Genomic DNA, 20,420 nt, shown 5'->3' on the forward strand with positions numbered 1-20,420 from the left:
CGCCGGAGCGGTACCTATTTATCTACTTACACTTTTGACATGCTTTCGAACTGCTAGGTTGGCAGGAGCTGGGACCGAGCAATGGGAGCTTACCCCGTCACGGGGATTCGAACCGCCGACCTTCTGATTGGCAAGTCCTAGGCTCTGTGGTTTAACCCACAGCACCACCCACGTCCCTTGCTCACATATTAAGCCCCCCCAAAATCTTGTTTGTCTCTACCCCAGCCCTTGCAGCATAGATGCCAACTCGCTGGGTGCCCGAGCACCCACAACATTCCCCATGAAGGGGCTAGGCACCCACAAATTTCAGTGCCAAGGCTGTACACGCTGCATGGCACCCACGGCCCCAGGCACCCATGGTTGCAGGGCAAAGTTGGCACTCCTTTTTTTGCAGGACCTTCTTTCCAGTTTCTAGATCGCTCACACAACAAATCTCCATCTCAGCTGGCTGTTTTTGTTGTTTCTCACATAGATGCAGTTGTTACAACCCATCTCACTCCTTGGAAATGCTCCTCAGGGCACTCGAAGTAGCCAGCTGGCCTTTGTCCTAAAAGAAACTTGCCTGGCCAGTCCTCCATCCACCCCCAAACTCATAACAGTATCAGGTATTAGATGTCCCATCACCTCCTGGCAAATAGAAGGGGAAGAAATGGAGGCAGTGAGAGATTTTACTTTTTTGGGCTCCATGATCACTGCAGATGGTGACAGCAGCCACGAAATTAAAAGACGCCTGCTTCTTGGGAGAAAAGCAATGACTAACCTAGACAGCATCTGAAAAAGCAGAGACATCACCTTGGCTGACAAAGGTCTGTATTGTTAAAGCTATGGTTTTCCCAGTAGTGATGTATGGAAGTGAGAGCTGGACCATAAAGAAGGCTTTTGAATTATGGTGCCGGAGGAGACTCTTGAGAGCCCCATGGACTGCAAGAAGATCAAACCTCTCCATTCTGAAGGAAATCAGCCCTGAGTGCTCATTGGAAGGACAGATCCTGAAGCTGAGGCTCCAATACTTTGGCCACTCATGAGAAGAGAAGACTCCCTGGAAAAGACCCTGATGCTGGGAAAGATGGAGGGCACAAGGAGAAGGGGACGACAGAGGACGAGATGGTTGGACAGTGTTCTTGAAGCTACCACCATGAGTTTGACTAAACTGCGGGAGGCAGTGGAAGACAGGAGTGCCTGGCATGGCAGTCCATGGGGTCATGAAGAATTGGATATGACTAAACGACTAAACAACAACAAGGCAATTCAGCAAAAATATTTGAGGAGTCAGGAAATTATCTCAAAAACGTGGGACATCAACATTTGCAAGAGAGCATTTTTGAGAGCAAATTAGTTCTCGCTGCATCATGGATTCTTTTGACCCTTGGGTTGACCTGAAGGTCTGTGGTTAGGAAGCCAAAGAAAGGGGTGTCTGTTGGCCTCCCTGCTAGTTTGGTCGCACCAGGACAGCTGGGAGCCACCACAAAGTTCTGGAGAAGGAATCAAATTGTGAAGGCCCCAGACTTCTGACTGTGACCTCGGTGCTTCCTGCATTACAGGAAATCTTCGGGGAAGAATCCAAAGGCAAACAGGAAAGGCCTAGAAGCCCAAATCCCTTTAAAAGAGATTATGTCATTCTGAAATAGGCTACAAAGTACATAGCTTGGTTTAAGTAGGTCACCTGTTTTACAGAAGGAGAAGAGCCCTCGACCTCACAAAGTGTATCTGACCCTTCAAATATATTTTTATTAACGTTCCTCAATGGATGGACACACTCAGATTTTATGGGAAACCATATCACTGCTCTAGAGACTCAGGCAAAACAGATTGCCGACAAATTGCACTGCCTGTGGAGACAGAGGGTGCTTCCAGGTGGCCTGTTTATTGAGCGGTCATCCTGATTTAGTTTTCAGGGAGATTAGACAGTGTTGGCTATTTAATGGGCATTTATACTGATTTGTTTGTGAGGAGGTTAAAAGGTAAAGGTAAAGGTACCCCTGCCCGTACGGGCCAGTCTTGACAGACTCTGGGGTTGTGCGCCCATCTCACTCAAGAGGTCGGGGGCCAGCGCTGTCCGGAGACACTTCCGGGTCACGTGGCCAGCGTGACAAAGCTGCATCTGGCGAGCCAGCACAGCACACGGAAACGCTGTTTACCTTCCCGCCAGTAAGCGGTCCCTATTTATCTACTTACACCCGGGGGTGCTTTCGAACTGCTAGGTTGGCAGGCGCTGGGACCGAGCAACGGGAGCGCACCCCGCTGCGGGGATTCGAACCGCCGACCTTTCGATCGGCAAGCCCTAGGCGCTGAGGCTTTTACCCACAGCGCCACCCGCGTCCCTTGAGGAGGTTAGATGACCATTAAGTCAAAAACAAGGGTTGCCCTGCACTTTCTGCTTCATTTCCCTGTCACTTTCCATATCAGAAGAAGTCTGATCTTTGGGAGAAGCGGGTTGGTTGTACAACACCTCCCAATCAAGTGTAATTGTGCAACCTTTGGGATAACCAGCCTCATAGCTAACATGTGTAAGTCTTTCTTAATGCATGAAGGGGTTAAGATCATAGAGCAGGCTTCCTCAACCTCGGCCCTCCAGAAGTTTTGAGACTACAGTTCCCACCATCCCTGACCACTGGTCCTGCTAGCTAGGGATCATGGGAGTTGTAGGCCAAAAACATCTGGAGGGCCGAGGTTGAGGAAGCCTGTCATAGAGTAAGCTGTCCTGCCAGGCTTATCATGGGAGGAACGAGGTCAAGCTTCCTCAAACTTTGCCTTCCAGATGTTTTTTGGCCTACAACTCCCATGATCCCTAGCTAGCAGGACCAGTGGTCAGGGATGATGGGAATTGTAGTCTCAAAACATCTGGAGGGCCAAGGTTGAGGAAGCCTGAACTGGGTAATCAGGCCTATTCTCTCCCAGCCTACCAGAGAAGCTCAATGTGTAAACAGGTCTGAGCTTGTTGCTCTAAGTTTAGACCGCATGGCTTTAACAAGCCTTTATTGCGTTCCTGTACCAATAAACTAGGGAACGCAGGTGGCGCTGTGGGTAAAAGCCTCAGCGCCTAGGGCTTGCCGATCGAAAGGTCGGCGGTTCGAATCCCTGCGGCGGGGTGCGCTCCCGTCGTTCGGTCCCAGCGCCTGCCAACCTAGCAGTTCGAAAGCACCCCCGGGTGCAAGTAGATAAATAGGGACCGCTTACAAGCAGGAAGGTAAACGGCGTTTCCGTGTGCGGCTCTGGCTCGCCAGAGCAGCGATGTCACGCTGGCCACGTGACCCGGAAGTGTCTCCGGACAGCGCTGGCCCCCGGCCTCTTGAGTGAGATGGGCGCACAACCCTAGAGTCTGGCAAGACTGGCCCGTACGGGCAGGGGTACCTTTACCTTTACTACCAATAAACTAGGAATTTTCACTTTTGTAAGCAAGCCAAGTTTTACATCCTGTGCAACTTTTTCTGAATGCTGTATGGAAAAGCACATGAACCTGACCTTTGGAGGATTTGTAAGTAAACCATGTTTAACTTGCCAAATATGTAATGCAGTCATTTTCTGTGCTAGGAGAAGAGGAGAACTTTGGGAGGAACTTCGAAGGGCATATTTTAAAGGTATAACAGCCTATATTTCCATTCTTTGCTTTAGCATGCTGCATATTTTGTGACTTTAAATCTCTGTGGGGGTTCTCTCACCAAATAGTACTTGCCCCAAACATGGGATCCAGGAATTCTTCCTTTCTGTATCATTTTTTCCTTGAACCAACACAACCTGAATTTGTTGAGATGTGCCACCCAAAAATAGAACACCCAAAAATAGAACAACTTGGAAGCATTGCCTGAGGTACTGTTGAGGTATTCATGTTGGGGCACCAGCAGTAATGGGAACAGGCCTAAGTTACATTCAGTGGATCAGGGCGTAGATGATTAAATGGTGAGAGCCTTTTTCTTACACCCCCTCCATACATTTAAAAGAACATTTAAGCCACATTCCCCTGCAAAGAATTCTGGGAATTGTAGTTTGCCCTTTACAGAATTGTGTGTACAATTCCCAGCACCCTTAACAGTTCCCAAGTTTCTTTGAGGGGGAAATATGCTTTAAATGTACAATGTGTATGCACATTTCTGAGGTGAAATAAGTGTATTTGACAGTGACAATTTCCCCCCACGGAACCCACATTTGTCCCCTTGGAATTTCTCCTCACCGCCCTCCACTTTTCCTGCCTTAGATATGTTTCTCCAATAAATGCTTGATTTGAGCTTCAAAATAAATAAACGAATCAAGAAATTCAAAGCAGGCCACACCCAATGCTGCACACAAAGATCTGCGTTTTTAATTACAAACAATTAGGTTATTGTATTTTGCACTCCACAATACAACTGACAATTCAAAATCTGACTTGTAACGCTATCGTTATTTTACAAGACAATTATATGTGGTGATGCTGTGTAAAGAATAAGCCTCATTACTTTTAGAAAAAGCGATGGCAATTAATAATCTTTGACGATAATTATGGACAGTAGGCGGGGGCTGTGTTGTTTCATCTCTTGGTTAATGTGCTCAGTGTTAATATTCATTTGTCTCACTCCATATATGACATCCCACCTGAAGCAAGGGTAGGAAGGTAAGAATAAAAGCTGGCCAACTGTTCAGCGTTAGACTCCTACAGCTGCTATAAAAGCTCTATAGCCAGGAGGCTCTGAAAACTCAAGAACGGGAAAAGCTTCTGTGGGGTGGTTTGGAAGAAAGAAATGGCCGGAGGGGAAAGGATTAGGCAAACACACCTTGGAGCATTTTTCTTTTTCAAATTGCCCCCTCCTGAAGCTGGTTCGAGTTTGTACTGTGCAGATGTCATAAAGACTGTGAAACTCAAGAAACTCATGAAGAGAAAAAAGGAGGTGTGTGTATGACTTGACACAGAAAAGTGTTCGGAGGGGGAAGGACTAAGCACACAACTGCTGAAACTCTTCTCTTTGGGTTTTGAAAGTGCTTTAAATGTACGGTGTGCACAGCAGTGGCGTAGCGTGGGGGGTGCGGGGGGGGGGGCGGCCGCACCGGGCGCAACATCTGGGGTTAGGGCAAATCCACGGGTTAGGGGGCGCAAATCCACAGGTTAGGGGGCGCAAATCCATGGGTTAGGGGGCGCAAATTACTTGCCTTGCCCCGGGTGCTGACAACCCACGCTACGCCGCTGGTGCACAGAGCCCCTTACGTCACAGATGTGGGTTATAAAATCTGTAAATGTGTGGAGAACCCCCCCCCCAGAAAAGGCAATTGACCCACAGAAAAAAAATCAGTGGGAGGGTGCAGCCAACGGTGGGTGGAGTCATGGCCAGAAGTGGGCGGAGCTTGAAGCACTACAGGATTTCATTGCTCTCTCTGTCTCTCTCTGCTATCCCATCTCTGCAAGTTACATGAAGTTAGGCCAAGGGCTTCAGATCCCCCACCCCAGCTGTAAAAGACACTCGCTTCTTAAGAAGAAGCATCCTACACAAAGAATACTTTCCTTTGCCTACATTTTTCTCTTGGGAAGCTAGTAAAAAACAACAACCAAACACATACAAAATAATATGCCAATCGAACTCAAAAAAACTAAACCAGCAATTAAAACCAGGCTTCTTTGGGAAACTGGTGATGTATTTACAAAATGGGAATTTATTTTATTTATTCAATTTATATCCCATCCTTCCTCTCGAAGCAACCCAAGGAATTGAACGCGAGGTCCTAAAAGAGAGATTGTCGTCTTCCTTTTTTCTTTTGGAGGAGACCACTTTCCAATTCTTTTGTTCTATGTGAAACTCCAGCAAAGGAGTACTGTACTACCCCCGCCCCCCCCGGCAGAAGATCATTTACACTCAGTTACGCTAGACAGATTCTTACAGTCCTGGTATTTCTCGTACAAGGACACAACAATGATCTTCTTTCGGCGGGGCCGGGGTCAGCTTATTATACAGCCTCCCTTCTCCTTGAATGGGTTTTTGTCTTCTGGAACACCTTTTAAGAGAGGGTCTTCTCCAGCCATGGATTCTATATAATCCTTGAGTTCTTTTGCTGTCTTCGAGACCTGTGTGAGGAGGGAGGAAAATTAGCATCATCACTGTGGTTCTGTAAGGTAAAGGTAAAGGGACCCCTGACCATTAGGTCCAGTCGTGACTGACTCTGGGGTTGCGGCGCTCATCTCGCTTTATTGGCCGAGGGAGCCGGCGTACAGCTTCCGGGTCATGTGGCCAGCATGACTAAGTTGCTTCTGGCGAACCAGAGCAGCGCACAGAAATGCCGTTTACCTTCCTGCCGGAGTGGTACCTATTTATCTACTTGCACTTTGACGTGTTTTCGAACTGCTAGGTTGGCAGGAGCAGGGACAGAGCAACAGGAGCTCACCCCGTCGCGGGGATTCGAACTGCCGACCTTCTGATTGGCAAGTCCTAGGCTCTGTGGTTTAACCCACAGCGCCACCCGCATCCCTGTGGTTCTGTGGACCAGCCCAAAACTTCTTGGTACCTGATCTCTCCTGGAGCGATTCCTAGACATGTGTGGGAAAACCTGGACAAATGTATCCCTACCCATAACAGATTTAGGGGGACATGGGGGGGGGGAGAAGGAGGGCAAGTGCTACTGTGCAGCCAAAAGTCTTTGCACCAGTGGATCTACTTTGTTGACTACCACCCCTCAATGGGACCAATTTCTGAATAAAGCTGTCGTGTGAAAGCATGCAAATTGGTGGGGGCCGGCTCTACCATTGGACAGAGTGAGGTGGTGAATGGTTAGTTATTTACTTTACCACTTTGCTTTTTTTAACTGTTGGAGAGGAAAGAGGGGCACTTGTGGGATTTTCTGCCCGGGATACCAAAAATAATGTGACTATGGTTTGGTGCTCTGTACCTTGACTTTAGGAAGGGGGTGAAGCCTCTTTCTGCTCCTCCTAATTTTGGCAGCGAAATGTCCGGGGCCAACACAATAAAGTAATAACTAACAGACTCATCCCACTGGAGAAAGTCGGAAATCTCAATTTCAAACTCTTTCAGGGATTTTTGTATAGCCAAGTACTAAACTCTGGTGTGTGTGTGTGTGTGTGTGTGTGTGTGTGTGTGTGTGTACAAATATTCAGCAAATCCCCCTGGCTGGAAGCAAAATCCTCACTGATGTTGTCTTCATGGGTGGTGTTCAATGCAAGGCCTACTCAGAGGAGACCCATTCAAGTTAACGGACACAACCAACTTAGGTTTGTTAGTTTCAATAGGCCTATTCTGAGTAAGAGTTAATTAATTGAATACCACCCCATGTGTCTTGCTACTTGAATGTTTGAAATACTCAAGTGGCTGTCTTGTTGAAACAACCTATAGTCTTTGCACTATTACATAATACAGGGCTCCGTTCAACAGGAACATCTGCTGCATAAGACACATTAAATGTTTGGGAACTGTGCAATACTATTGTATCCTCGCATAAAGTAAAGGTAAAGGGACCCCTGACCATTAGGTCCAGTCATGGCCGACTCTGGGGTTGCGGCGCTCATCTCGCTTTATTGGCTGAGGGAGCCGGCGTACAGCTTCCGGGTCATGTGGCCAGCATGATTAAGCCGCTTCTGGCAAACCAGAGCAGCGCACGGAAGCGCCATTTACCTTCCCGCCGGAGTGGTACCTATTTATCTACTTGCACTTTGATGTGCTTTTGAACTGCTAGGTGGGCAGGAGCAGGGACCGAGCAACGGGAGCTCACCCCGTCGTGGGGATTCGAACCGCCAACCTTCTGATCAGCAAGTCCCAGGCTCTGTGGTTTAACCCACAGCGCCACCCGGTATCCTCGCATAGCTCCCATTTATTTCAGTGGGCCTTGTGCAGGAGAACTTCTCAGTGGCTTATGCTTGCTTCATTTGATCATAGCCAGAACTGAACAACCTCCTCTTTCCACCTGACAATTTGTGCTGTGTAACTTAAAAGAACGTGCGCACGTTAGGGCATTATATACACCATACCTTTAAAACACACGACATCCTCCAAAGAACCCTGGGAATGGTAGTTCCGCCCCCCCTCCCAAGGAGTTACAACTCCCAGCCCCTTTAAACTGCCTTTCCCATAATTCTTTGTATTTAAATGCACGTTGTCTGTGCAGCCTGGCACCAATTGGCCAGCCAGCATAAATATTTTGTCTCGGAGCATTTGGGAATCATTACCATTTGTCTTTCAAGCTTCACTTCCTTTTTCAGCTGGTCTATTTCCATCTTTAGGAGCTCTTTCTCAGTCATATCCTGGGCCATCTTGCCCTGAAATCCAAAGACAAATCCATATTAGCCAATCTCACGCAGCCCCTCTGGCAGAGACAAATAAGCACTCATTTTCAGGTAGTGACAACAGCGAAAGCTCCATTCTGGGGCAATTGACCACTTGTGGCGGGGGGGGGGGAGAGGTGATTTTCGCTGGGTCCTTAGCAGCAGGGAGAGCTAAACTCCCCTGCCTGCACAGTGGCCCCAGCTCAGTTTCCCTCCCCCTGTGGTATCTATTTAAAACTTTAAAAACTGTGCCCATCAACAGATTGTAGGATTGACCACTATGTTTGGTGTGTCTGCTTATGCCATAGATATTGCTTGCTCCCTACATGAAGTCATGGCAGTGAAGATTTGCAAAGAACCTTAATCAATTAGTTAAGCAGCTTATTCAACCAGCCACCATATGCCCTTCACTTTGTTTGTTGCAAAAGTTGGGTGACTTAGACAAGGGACTAAGAAGGTATGCATCTGTGAAGGAGAAAGAAATAGGGAGAAATTATGGACAACCCCACTGAAACTCTCCACGTGTCGTCTTGGCTGTGCCAAGATGCTCAGAACATCCCTTTGTTGCGATGTTCTCAAGTGGAGAATCTTCTGTTTTGAAGAATCTGCTTGGTCCAAGTCTTGGACGAAAAGTGAACTCCACAAAAGAGATAGCAAAAAACCACGAAGATGCCTGTCAATACTTAGCGCCTCTGCGACAGTCGACTGATGATGGAAGTTGGCAGTCCAACACAAACAGGAGGGCTGCTAGTTCCCCATCTCTGAAATGTGTGACTCTCCCTCTGTAGTCTGGATGGTACAGGCCAGGATGGTACAAGCCAGGAACAGTTAGGCCGATCCATTGCTTGTACAGGTAAAGCTGAGTGAGCAGTTGAGTTCTGTGATCTCCCTAGTCGCTGTAACTGCTACACTGCATTGGCAAAATCCTATTTTTAATAGGATCATAGAATTGTAGAGTTGGAAGGAAACCTGAGGGTCATCTTATCCAACCCCCTGTCATTCGGGAATCTCAGCTAAATTATGTATACATACATGACAGATGGTTATCCAGCCTCGACTTAAAAACCTCCAAGGGATTGTTTTATTGTGTTTTAATTAGAGTGTATTTTTAATTATTGTATAATTATATTACTGTTGTGCGAATGGTTTTTAAAAATATTTTGTAGACAGCTCAGAAGCTTGCTTTGGCATTAAGCAGTATAATGAAGAAGAAAATAATTTATATTGGTGAAAATTCCCCACGCTGTTGTTAATATAATAAGGGAGCAGTAAGTGGCAAAAACTATTGTAGATGCCCGTTTGAAATTCCAAATTAAGGTAGACCAATAAAGGCTTCAGTATCAGGCAGAGGCAAGTATTCGGCTTTAAGACAGAATCAGTGCAGCGTCCAACCAGCTCCAAGCTTCTGAGCACAAGAGGTCAATTCCTTTCTCAACTCTCCAGAAAAATTTCAGCCAGAACCAAACAAACTATCTTGCTGTGGCTTCCATTAGGACAGACAGACCCAAGCAGGCTAAGAATCCCATTTCTCTGCTAAGGGCTGTTTAAACGGTTTGAATCACCCTGTCCTGAATTAAAGAAGCACTGCAAAGTTGTTGTTGTTGTTGTTGTTGTTGTTGTTGTTGTTGTTGTTGTTGTTGTTGTTGTTGTTGTTTTTGCCAGTTTAAGGAGTTGGTAATGTTAGGGGTTGGGGTTAGGTAGTGAAATAATTGCCAGTCCTGTATCCTAACTTCCAGAGTTGAAATGACTGACCCGCTTCTTCTAAATGGAGCAAAACAACATTTCGCTGACCTTGCTGCTATTTCCATGCAAAAGTTAAGAAGTTGCCCTTTGCTAGAGTTTTCTTTTTTCCACCCATAAGCCCCAAAGCGCTTTATTATCGCTAATGAAATAAGCCTCTCCAACCCACAGCAAGGAAGGCAAGCCTGATCTGTATTTTAGAGACCCGTAGCCTGGCAAGCGGATTGTTATTGTGGCTTCTCCAAGGTCATGAAACAAAAACAAGTCAAAGTTTTGGGACCCGTTTGCTCCCAAATTTCTCCCATCATAACAGCTGCAGAAAAACACCAGCCTTTGATGATAGCTCTGGTCCGCTTTGGCCCCTTCCGAGCTGCATATGTGAATAAGTGATGGATAAAGAATAATACACAATGCTGGATTCAGATTTTGTGGAACGGCTAAAGTTGGAACTAGGCTGAAATCAGTGCCATGAATATATTGTTATAGGATTTTTGCTGAGGGGCTGTGTCAGTTTGGAAGATATATTTACATAACCTCAAAACCTGTGGTTTTGTATTTGCAAGATGAGAACCTATTGTAAAGGTCTAAACAGTCTCTTTGTTCTGTTAATGGTCCTGGCCGAGCCTTATTCAGGATCTTTTTTACTTGTCTAAAGAGTTGATCAAATAGAGATGTGTTGCAATAGAAACAACTCGCTAGTGGAAGAGTTAGGCCTTCCCCCACTCACCTGGCTGGACACTCCTTCATGCTAGGTGTGGGAGAATAGATCACGGGGAATCTGGGCTAGTCTCATATGGAGCTGTGAAGACGCAGAGACTTGGCTTGCTCTCTGTGCTGCAACCAAAACTATGGTTTGGGGAGGGCTCCTTAGAAACGGAATGGTCAAGTCCAGGTTCAGAAGCACTCCCAAAATACATGTTTGTGATTTCCAGAGGAAGATACTACTCCATCCAGAACAACTTGAATCTCAGTTCCCAGATTGGCTGTTCTACTGATCCAGGCACCTCTGTCTTGCCAGAATCCAGTCTACTGCCACCTCCATTCTGCACTCAGAAGCAGGTTTCTGGAGAAGGGCCTCCCGTACTAAGTGGTTATGAGGTACACATGCACAGGTTGATAGGAGAGCCCCATGTGTCTTATGTTTATGCACATGGTGCTTCGCTCATGGTCTACCCTCTGATGCTCCTGTGATTCACTGACTTTGGACCACACTTTTGAAGCTCGGGCCTCTTCTGCTCACCAGGCTGGCACAAGTGTACTCGGTTAACACAATGAGGACAATTTAGGCGGTAGAGATAGAGGAGCTCCTAGGTGATGACACTATGCGGCGATACTCTTAAGATCGCCACCTGATCCACATGATACAGCCTTCTCCAATTTGGTGCCCTCCAGATGCTGTTGGATGTCATCTTAAGTCATCCTAGATGTTGGGGGCATGTTTTGCTACTGCCAGACAGCACTGGCTCCCAATTCATAGTGCTGGTTATGAAGTTTAAAGCCCTGTACAGTTTGGAACCAGGATATGTGATGGTCCATCTGCTCCCATATGAACTTGCCCTAGTACTAAGATCATCGACAATTCCCTGCCCAACTGGGTCTACCTCACCCCATCCTTGATTGTCTTCTGCTGCAGTGTGAAGATCATACTATTTTTTTTAGGAAGGCCTTCATTTTTCTGTTGTCTTTGATTGGTTTTACTCTTGCTGCTTTGTTTCATCTTAACTAATGATGATTTTACTGTTTCTATTGAATTTCACATTTAAAATATTTCTAATTGTGTTCCTCCCCCTCATGGATCACTGCCTTGCCGTGGCGAAGGGGCTTGAATAACTCACTGGAAGGACAGATCGTGAAGTTGAGGCTCCAATACTTTGGCCACCTCATGAGAAGAGAAGACTCCCTGGAAAAGACCCTGATGTTGGGGAAGATGGAGGGCACAAGGAGAAGGGGACGACAGAGGACGAGATGATTGGATAGTGTTCTTGAAGCTACCAGCATGAGTTTGACCAAACTGCGGGAGGCAGTGGAAGACAGGAGTGCCTGGCGTGCTCTGGTCCATGGGGTCACGAAGGGTCGGACACAACTAAACGACTAAACGACAGCAACAATTGTGTTCATGTTTCTTTTTCTGTCAGTCCTCTCGAACTTCCAGACTCTTGGGTTGGGGTATTGCTTAGAGAATTTTGTTGCTGCTGTCGATATTATTTTGTGTATCTTTGGTTGTGAACTTTTTGATGTGTTTTATTTATTATTTAGAACTACTTTTGTTATGTTTGTAATTGTGTAAATCTTTTTATGTTGTAAGCCGCTTTGAGCATAGTTATGGAAAGAAGGCATACCAATAAAATGATGATGATGATATAAATGTTTTAAATGAATTTCAGCACTGTCCTTTGCCTGTTTATTCAGAGATCAGTCCCACAGCAATCAGTGGAGCCTGCTTCTAGTAAAAGTGTGTTCCCGCCTGAATTATCGAATGAATCGTGAATCACTGCATAGGCTGGTTGTAGATTTCATGACTGAATTAGGGATTCAGTAAATTTTACTGGACGCAGGTGGCACTGTGGGTTATACCACAGAGCCCAGGACTTGCCGATCAGAAGGTTGGCAGTTCGAATCGCCGTGATGGGGAGAGCTCCCGTTGCGCTGTCCCTGCTCCTGCCAACCTAGCAGTTCGAAAGCACGTCAAAGTGCAAGTAGATAAATAGGTACCACTCTGGCAGGAAGGTAAATGGTGTTTCCGTGCGCTGCTCTGGTTTTCCAGAAGTGGCTGAGTCATGCTGGCCACATGACCCGGAAGCTGTATGCCGGCTCCCTCGGCCAATAAAGTGAGATGAGCGCCACAACCCCAGAGTCGGCCACGACTGGACCTAATGCTCAGGGGTCCCTTTACCTTTAAATTTTATTGCCCTTTCAATAGCATTAGATGGTTTTGCCAAAAAAAAACCCATCAGATTTCATACGAAGGTGTGTTCAGCGGGGATGTGAAGGAAGATTGCTGAAATGAGCTTGTCTCCTCTTTAAGGCAAACCATTGTATTGGTGAATGAACCAAATGCTTGCGATACAATCTCAGAGGAAAGAATAAGGCGTTGCCTTATTCTCAAAGTGGTTTAACAACCAATCCCTCTTCCCAGAGGACTCGGGAAATTGTAGCTCTGTGAGAGGAATAGGAGACTCCTAGCAACTCTCAGGATCCTTAACAATCTACAGTTCCCAGGATTCTCTTGGGGAAGCTATGACTCTTTAAAGTGGCATGATACTGCTTTAATTGTGCAATGCAGATGGGATCTTAGTTAAGTCACTAAAATTTACACTAGAGCATTTACATTGGAACACAAGCTCAGAACACTGACTTTCAAGCTGTGTTACAGTAAACTCTTGAGTTTCTCAGAAGTTTAACAGGGCTCCCCACCAATCTTTGAACTTGCCCTTCTATCCACTGTCTCATATGGCTTTCAGATTTGAAGATCAGTAATGGCTGACAAAGTCTACTTCCTCAGCATTTGAATTATACTCTATTTTAAAAAAATAATTATTTATGATTTTGGTTATATACATTTCAATAGTTTTAGAATCATTCTAACATTTCAGAACTCAACTTCCTTCCTCCTCTTTCTGTGGGTCTTTACATTTATTTATTTTTTTACATTTCCTGCGTATTCTAAATTAACTTATTCTTTTATTCATCTACTTTAAATATATGCTCTTATGAAAGTGCAGGTTTTTACAATAATCCTGTCAATGAACTTATCCGATTACAGTTTGTTTGTAAATATTCAATAAACCATTTCCATTCTTTTATTAAAAGTTTGTTATCTTGATTTCTTATTTTTCTGGTAAGATTCGCCATTTCTGCATATTCCACAAGTTTTTATATCCGTTCTTTTGGATACAGTTGGGACCTTCTTCTTCCTTCCATTTTTAGGCAAATAACATTTTTGCCATTGTAGTCACAAACATGTATAAATTTTTAGACTGCTTGGGTAGTTCTACCCCTATAATTCCCCAAAGGAAAGCTTCTGGGTTGTTGTTTTTTAAAAAAAACACAATTATTATTTTAAACATCTTTTTCAATTCATTATATATTATTTCCCAGTAAGCTGTAATCTTACTACAAGAACACCACATATGATAAAAAATACTTTTTCTCTTTGCATTTCCAACACATTTGATTTTGATTTATACATTTTCCCCAATTTACTGGGTATTAGATACCATCTATATAACATTTTCATGTAGTTTTCTTTTAAACCATATCATCCTGTAAATTTTATATCCAGTCGTTCCCATGCTTCCATAGCTATATTATAACCAGTATCTATTGTCCAATGTATTACTGAAGATTTTACTTGCTCATCCTTTGTCTCCCATTCCAATAATATCTTATACATTTTTGACAGCACTTTACATTCCAACAGCTCTCTCTCCAATTGTGATATTTGTTCCCCAAACCCTTGTATCCTATCTTTCTTAAATACTTAATTCAAGTTATGATATTGTATCCCTGTTGTTAGCTTTCCTGATAAATCCTTAAATTCTTTTAATTTATACTCTCCTCCCTCTTGTTTTAATAAAGTTCTATAAGTTGTTCAACCTTCTATCATGTTCTTTTTCTTTATTGCTATTGCTTTCAATGGTGAGAGCCAAAGTGATGTTTTCGTCTCCAATAATTTTTTGCATTTATCCCATACTCTATACAAATATTTCCTAATTATATGATTTGTAAATCATTTATGTACTTTCACCTTTTCATACTACAAATAAGCGTGCCAAACAAAAATATTATCATGACCTTCTAGATCTAAGATATGTGGATTCTCCAATGTCATCCATTCCTTCAACCAACAAAGACAAGTTGCTTCATAATATAATCTCATATCCGGCAGGGAGAAACCTCCTCTCTCTTTTGCATCTATCAGTATTTTATATTTTATTCTTGGTGTTTTTTTCCTTGCCAGATATATTTAGAAATATCTTTTTGTCATACATTGAAACAACCTGTCTTGCTGATCACCGGAATTGTTTGAAACAAAAATAACATTTTTGGTAATACATTCATTTTCATAGTTGACACGGTATTATATTTTAAGACAACCAACAGGGATGAATGGGTGGAGGAATGTCCATCCATTGGTTAAAAGCTGCAGAAAGGAATCTTTTTAGTTGTCTTCTTCTGTAGACATTGTAAGAACCAATCCCAACTCTCCTGCCCCATAGGCTTTCCCCTTTCCCTACAATTTGTCATGGGCACCATGCCTCCTTTCCTCTACTCTTCTACTGTTTTGCCATTGGGCCAAAATAATTAATCCAATCTGCACAGCTCTGTTCAGATAAACCAGCACTGCTTGTGCCAATGCCAACACAGTTCCCATCTAATGCATTAGATAGAACTGATTTGGAAAGATCATATTAATTGTACTTGACATGTTGGTCCAATGTGTGTCTTTCCAAAGCTGTTCAAAACCAGTTTGCAGAACATGATTTCCTAAGTTGTATGGCGTTTTTTGACCGTAAGCGCCCCACCCTAAAAGCATTTCGAGGTCAAAACAATTCCTCATTTTCTCTTTCCCCTTCGCTCAACCAGAGTTTTGTCGTGAACCCAGCCACTGACAGCATCAGGGCAGAACTACAGAGCTATAATATAAGGCCCCAGTCAGCAGAATGTTCAGGAAGGACCAAAATTTTGCTGTAAATGAAGCAAGACACTTGCTATCTAAAGAGAGGCTCCAGCAAGACCGCCAAGTCCAGAGTCTAAAATTGCACAGCCAGACCCTCCAAGTGTCCATATTTTCCAGGGACAGTTGCGGATTTACAGACACTCTCCAGGATTCTGATTTGATCCCGGAATGTCCTGCTTTCCCTATTTTCACCGGAGAAATGTTGGAGGGTAGGAGTTATGCAACCCCCCTGAGCCAAGGAGATAAGTCACTAGACAACCTTTAGAAGACATCCAAAGACAGCCCTGTATAGGGAAGTTTTTAGAATGTTTTATAATGTTTTTACATATGTTGGAAGCCGCCCAGAGTGGCTGGGGCAACCCAGTCAGATGGGTGAGGTATAAATAATAAAATTGTTGTTGCTGCAGAATAGGACACCCCTACTTTCATTGGAGAAATGTTGGAGGGTATGCAGCTGGACCTATTGACAGGAGAACTTCTTATGCTGCCTAGTGCAGAGTGTTTTTAGCCTGACCCTGGGAGTGACATCCACACTATAAATTTAAAGCGCTCGTGTACTGCATTAGCAGTCATGGCTTCACCCAGAGAATCCTGGAAGCTGTAGTTGGCTAAGGACATTGGGAATTGTCACTCTGTGAGCAGGGTCTCCTATGAACTTTCAGGACCCTTAATAAGCGACAGTTCCCAGAATCCTTTGCAGGAAGCCATGACGGCTGAAGTACTGCTTTAAATGTATGGTGTAGATTTGCCAAAAAAGAAGTGCCTGAAGGAAAGCATTCCATAATATATATACCATATATATATATGTATATATATATATGTATATGTATATATATATGAGTTTGGATTTGATATCCCGCTTTATCACTACCCAAAAGAGTCTCAAAGCGGCTAACATTCTCCTTTCCCTTCCTCCCCCACAACAAACACCCTGTGAGGTGAGTGGGGCTGAGAGACTTCAGAGAAGTGTGACTAGCCCAAGGTCACCCAGCAGCTGCATGTGGAGGAGCGGGGAAGCGAACCCAGTTCACCATATTACGAGTCTACTGCTCTTAACCACTACACCACGCTGGCTCTCATATATATATATTTGTTGGTGGTGGTGGTGGGGATGAGGGCAAGGGCTGAACTTCTAATCCCAGGCTCGTTTTATACTTCTATGAATTTACAGCGGCTTGTGGAAACATTTCTGTCAAATCGGCTCTCTGCCTCACTCAGCCACCCCTAATCCCAAAGCATAGCTATGGCTAGAGAAGTGCAGGCCTGGAAAAACTTCAGAAATTTAGGGAGGAGAAACGCAGGTCTCTGGCCAATTTTTTTGGTAACAAATAAGACGTAGGGATAACAAGAAAAAACCTCCAATTTTCCCACCACCACCCCACAAGGCCTTCATATGCCTAGCTATGGCAAGGATGTGGAACACAAGATTTCATAGGCTTGCCTGGCGCCACATTAATGTCTTTTCTACATGACAAAGATTTGTGCGTTTTTTTGCTTAGTTTTCAAATAACTTTTAAAAAGCTACCCTTTCTAGGTATCACCTACCATCATTTTTAGTCTTGCCCCTGCCATTTTAGTGGCTGCTTGTTTTCTAACTTTTCAAACAGTTTACGAAGCTTCTCTGATGTATGAATTGAGTGGTTGATTATTTTGTGTTGCCTTGGTTTCTGGTATGCCTTGGTATCACTGTTAAATATTTTACAGGGGTTTTTTCTTTTTCTTTTTAAGAAATCAAGCTGTTATTTGTTGCCTGGGGAATCTATATTCCAGGGCAATAAGTACATAAATAAAGAAAATGGAAATAACTCAGTTTCAACCCCATCTACAGCGCTGATGTACATTACTGAATATTGCATATTGTTGTATGTTCTGTGCCATGTTGGGAAGGCTTTTTACTTTACAAAAAAAAGTCAGATAGGCTGCATATAAATAATAAAATCATCATCATCATCATCATCGGGGCATTGTGGCTTTTTTAATAGGCACTCCTCCCATCAATGCGTGTGTGCATGTGCGTCTGTGGGCATACCAGTGGCACAAATCTTTCTGTCACATTGCTTCCATTTCTCTACAAAACCATCATGCCATTGTCTTTCTCCACATCCAAAATCAGACTGTAGGAACCTGTATCTGCATGCAGGTTGCAGCAGGTGGATTTGACGTATAAAACTGCTACCCCAAATACCCTTAATGCAAACTCCTTCAAACTCCCCCCCTCCCCGTAAAATGTGCATAGGTAAGGTCGGTGCTTTTTTTCTTTAAAAAAATGCTTAGGGGTACTCTCATTTTGACTCAAGAAAATCACCATTTTATAGTTCAAATCAGGAAAAATAAATACAGTAAATGGACAAATGGACAAAGATTCACAAAATGTTTACGGGTATGCGTCCCCGCAGGAAAAAAAGCACTGGGTAAGGTGACCTACAGCAATTTTGTTTTCCCATCACAAAACAATCCTGGTCTGTTCAAGGAGAGAACACCTACCTCTTTTGATGTGTTCCCCCCTCCAAAGCTCCACTGTGTTTTAGAGATACATTTGCTCGCGCTGGTGAGATGGTGTCCTCTGCCGTGTCCACTTGTCGGCTCGAAGACGTCTTCGGTATTAGGTGGTGACTTGCTTTGGAACTGATTGTCTCCTGTCCTTAATCTGATAATAGACTCAGCAAGTTAAAACTGGTCAGGTGTTTTGACTTAACCTCAAACTCGGGGTAAGGGGGAAGAGGGGGGGGGAGGAGACAACAGATGGCACATTTGGGAGGGGGGGAAGCAGATCAATAGATCTATCTGCAGACAAACATTAAAATATTGCAAAATCAGACCTTGGGAATCCCTAACTCTGAATCCCCAAGGTTTCTATAACCATTCATGGACCACTATGTTTTGGCTGCCACGCATTTAATGTAGAGCAGAGTTTCCCAAACCTGGATTCCATCTGTTTTTTTGGACTACAATTCCCATCATCCCTGACCACTGGTCCTGCTAGCTATGGATGATGGGAGCTGTAGTCAAAAAGCAGCTGGAGACCCAAGTTTGGGAAACCCTGCTTTAGAGAGTCAGAGATGCGACAACATTGTTGACTCAATCCCCAAACCTGTTTCCATTGCCAGGACCGACTCCACCTGGGAGAGACTAAGCCAGCCTCACCAACCTGGTGTCTTCAGGTGCTTTGAACAGGAACACTCATCAGCCCCAGCCAGAACAAGTGTGCTGGCTAGATGGGAGGAGAGTTGTCTAAAACTTCTGAAGGGCCAAGCCTGCAATACATAATGATGTAGGACAGGTGACCTTGGAGCAAAACGAGACTGCATGCCCATCACCAGGCATAGGCAAACTTGGCCCTCCAGATGTTTTGAGACTACAATTCCCATCATCCCTGACCACTGGTCCTGTTAGCTAGGGATGATGGGAGTTGTGGTCCTAAAACATCTGGAGGGCTGAGTTTGCCCATGCCTGCCCATCACCAATAAATAACTACGGCACATCGCCATGCAGCTGGGATCAAGAGGTAATAATAATAATAATAATAATAATAATAATAATAATAATAATAATTTATTATTTATACCCCGCCCATCTGGCTGGGTTTCCCAACCACTCTGGCCGGCTTCCAACAAAATATTAAAAACACAATAAAACATCAGACATTAAAAGCTTCCGTAAATCTAAACCACAGAGCCTCCTGGGTTTGCCACTCAGAAGTACAGCTGTTTGAATCCCCGCGACGGGGTGAGCTCCCGTTGCTCGGTCCCTGCTCCTGCCAACCTAGCAGTTCAAAAGCATATCGAAGTGCAAGTAGAGAAATAGATACCCCTCCAGTGGGAAGGTAAACGGCGTTTCCGTGCGCTGTTCTGATTTGCCAGAAGCAGCTTAGTCATGCTGGCCACATGACCCGGAAGCTGTCTGCAGACAAACGCCAGCTCCCTCAGCCAGTAAAGTGAGATGAGCGCCACAACCCCAGAGTCGTCCACGACTGGACCTAATGGTCAGGAGTCCCTTTACCTTTACCTAAATAGGGCTGCCTTCAGATGTCTTCTAAAAGTCAGATAGTTGTTTATTTCCTTGACATATGGTGGGAGGGTGGGCGCCACTACCAAGAAGGCCCTCTGTCTGGTTCCCTGTAACCTCACTTCTTGCAGTGAGGGAACCACCAGAAGGCCCTCGGAGCTGGACCTCAGTGTCAGGGCTGAACGATGGGGGTGGAGACGCTCCTTCAGGTGTACTGGGCCGAGGCTGTTTAGGGCTTGAAAGGTCAGCACCAACACTTTGAATTATACTGGGAACCAATGTAGGTCTTTCAGGACCAGTGTTATGTGGCCAGTCTAGCTGCTACATTCTGGATTAGTTGTAGTTTCCAGGTCAACTTCATAGGTAGCCGCATGTAGAGCAAATTGCAGTAGTCCAAGCGGGAGATAACCAGAGCATGCACCACTCTGGCAAGACAGTCCGCGGGCAGGTAGGGTCTCAGCCTGCGTACCAGATGGAGCTGGTAGACAGCTGCCCTGGACACAGAGGACATGGACAGCTATGAGTCCAAAATGACTCCCAGGCTGCGCACCTGGTCCTTCAGGGGCACAGTAACCCCATTTAGGACCAGGGAGTCCCCCATACCTGCCTGTCCCCTGTCCCCTCAAAACGGTACTTATGTCTGTAGCGCCTGCAGGTGCAGAGGAATAGCTTTCAGGTAGGGATCAGCCCCAGACTTCTCTCAGAAAGAGAGGGGAGAAATTAACTTCAGAGACTGGCTCATGAACACCCAAGGTCAAATTC

The 20,420-nt window shown here is 44.8% G+C and overlaps 1 protein-coding gene across 1 annotated transcript; it reads right to left on the reverse strand.

Annotated features, from left to right (window-relative positions):
• Positions 1-5,234: 5,234 nt before the first annotated feature.
• On the reverse strand, positions 5,235-18,562 carry GNGT2 (G protein subunit gamma transducin 2). Its single transcript, XM_028703182.2, has 3 exons — positions 18,138-18,562; positions 8,138-8,227; positions 5,235-6,028 (listed from the first exon to the last, which is right to left on the reverse strand). The coding sequence occupies exons 2-3, from the start codon at positions 8,219-8,221 to the stop codon at positions 5,903-5,905; spliced, it is 210 nt and encodes a 69-aa protein (XP_028559015.1). The 5' UTR covers positions 8,222-8,227; positions 18,138-18,562; the 3' UTR covers positions 5,235-5,902.
• Between the last annotated feature and the right edge of the window lie 1,858 nt (positions 18,563-20,420).

This window comes from Podarcis muralis, chromosome 13 (genome assembly GCF_964188315.1).
Source record: "Podarcis muralis chromosome 13, rPodMur119.hap1.1, whole genome shotgun sequence".
NCBI lineage: Eukaryota > Metazoa > Chordata > Lepidosauria > Squamata > Lacertidae > Podarcis > Podarcis muralis.

Excerpts from the sequence above, each read along its gene's own strand:
- GNGT2 (XM_028703182.2), bottom strand. The coding sequence starts at position 8,221 with ATGGCCCAGGATATGACTGAGAAAGAGCTCCTAAAGATGGAAATAGAC. Across the intron at positions 6,029-8,137 it reads TGAAGCTTGAAAGACAAATG|GTCTCGAAGACAGCAAAAGA; the intron begins GTAATGATTCCC and ends CTCCTCACACAG.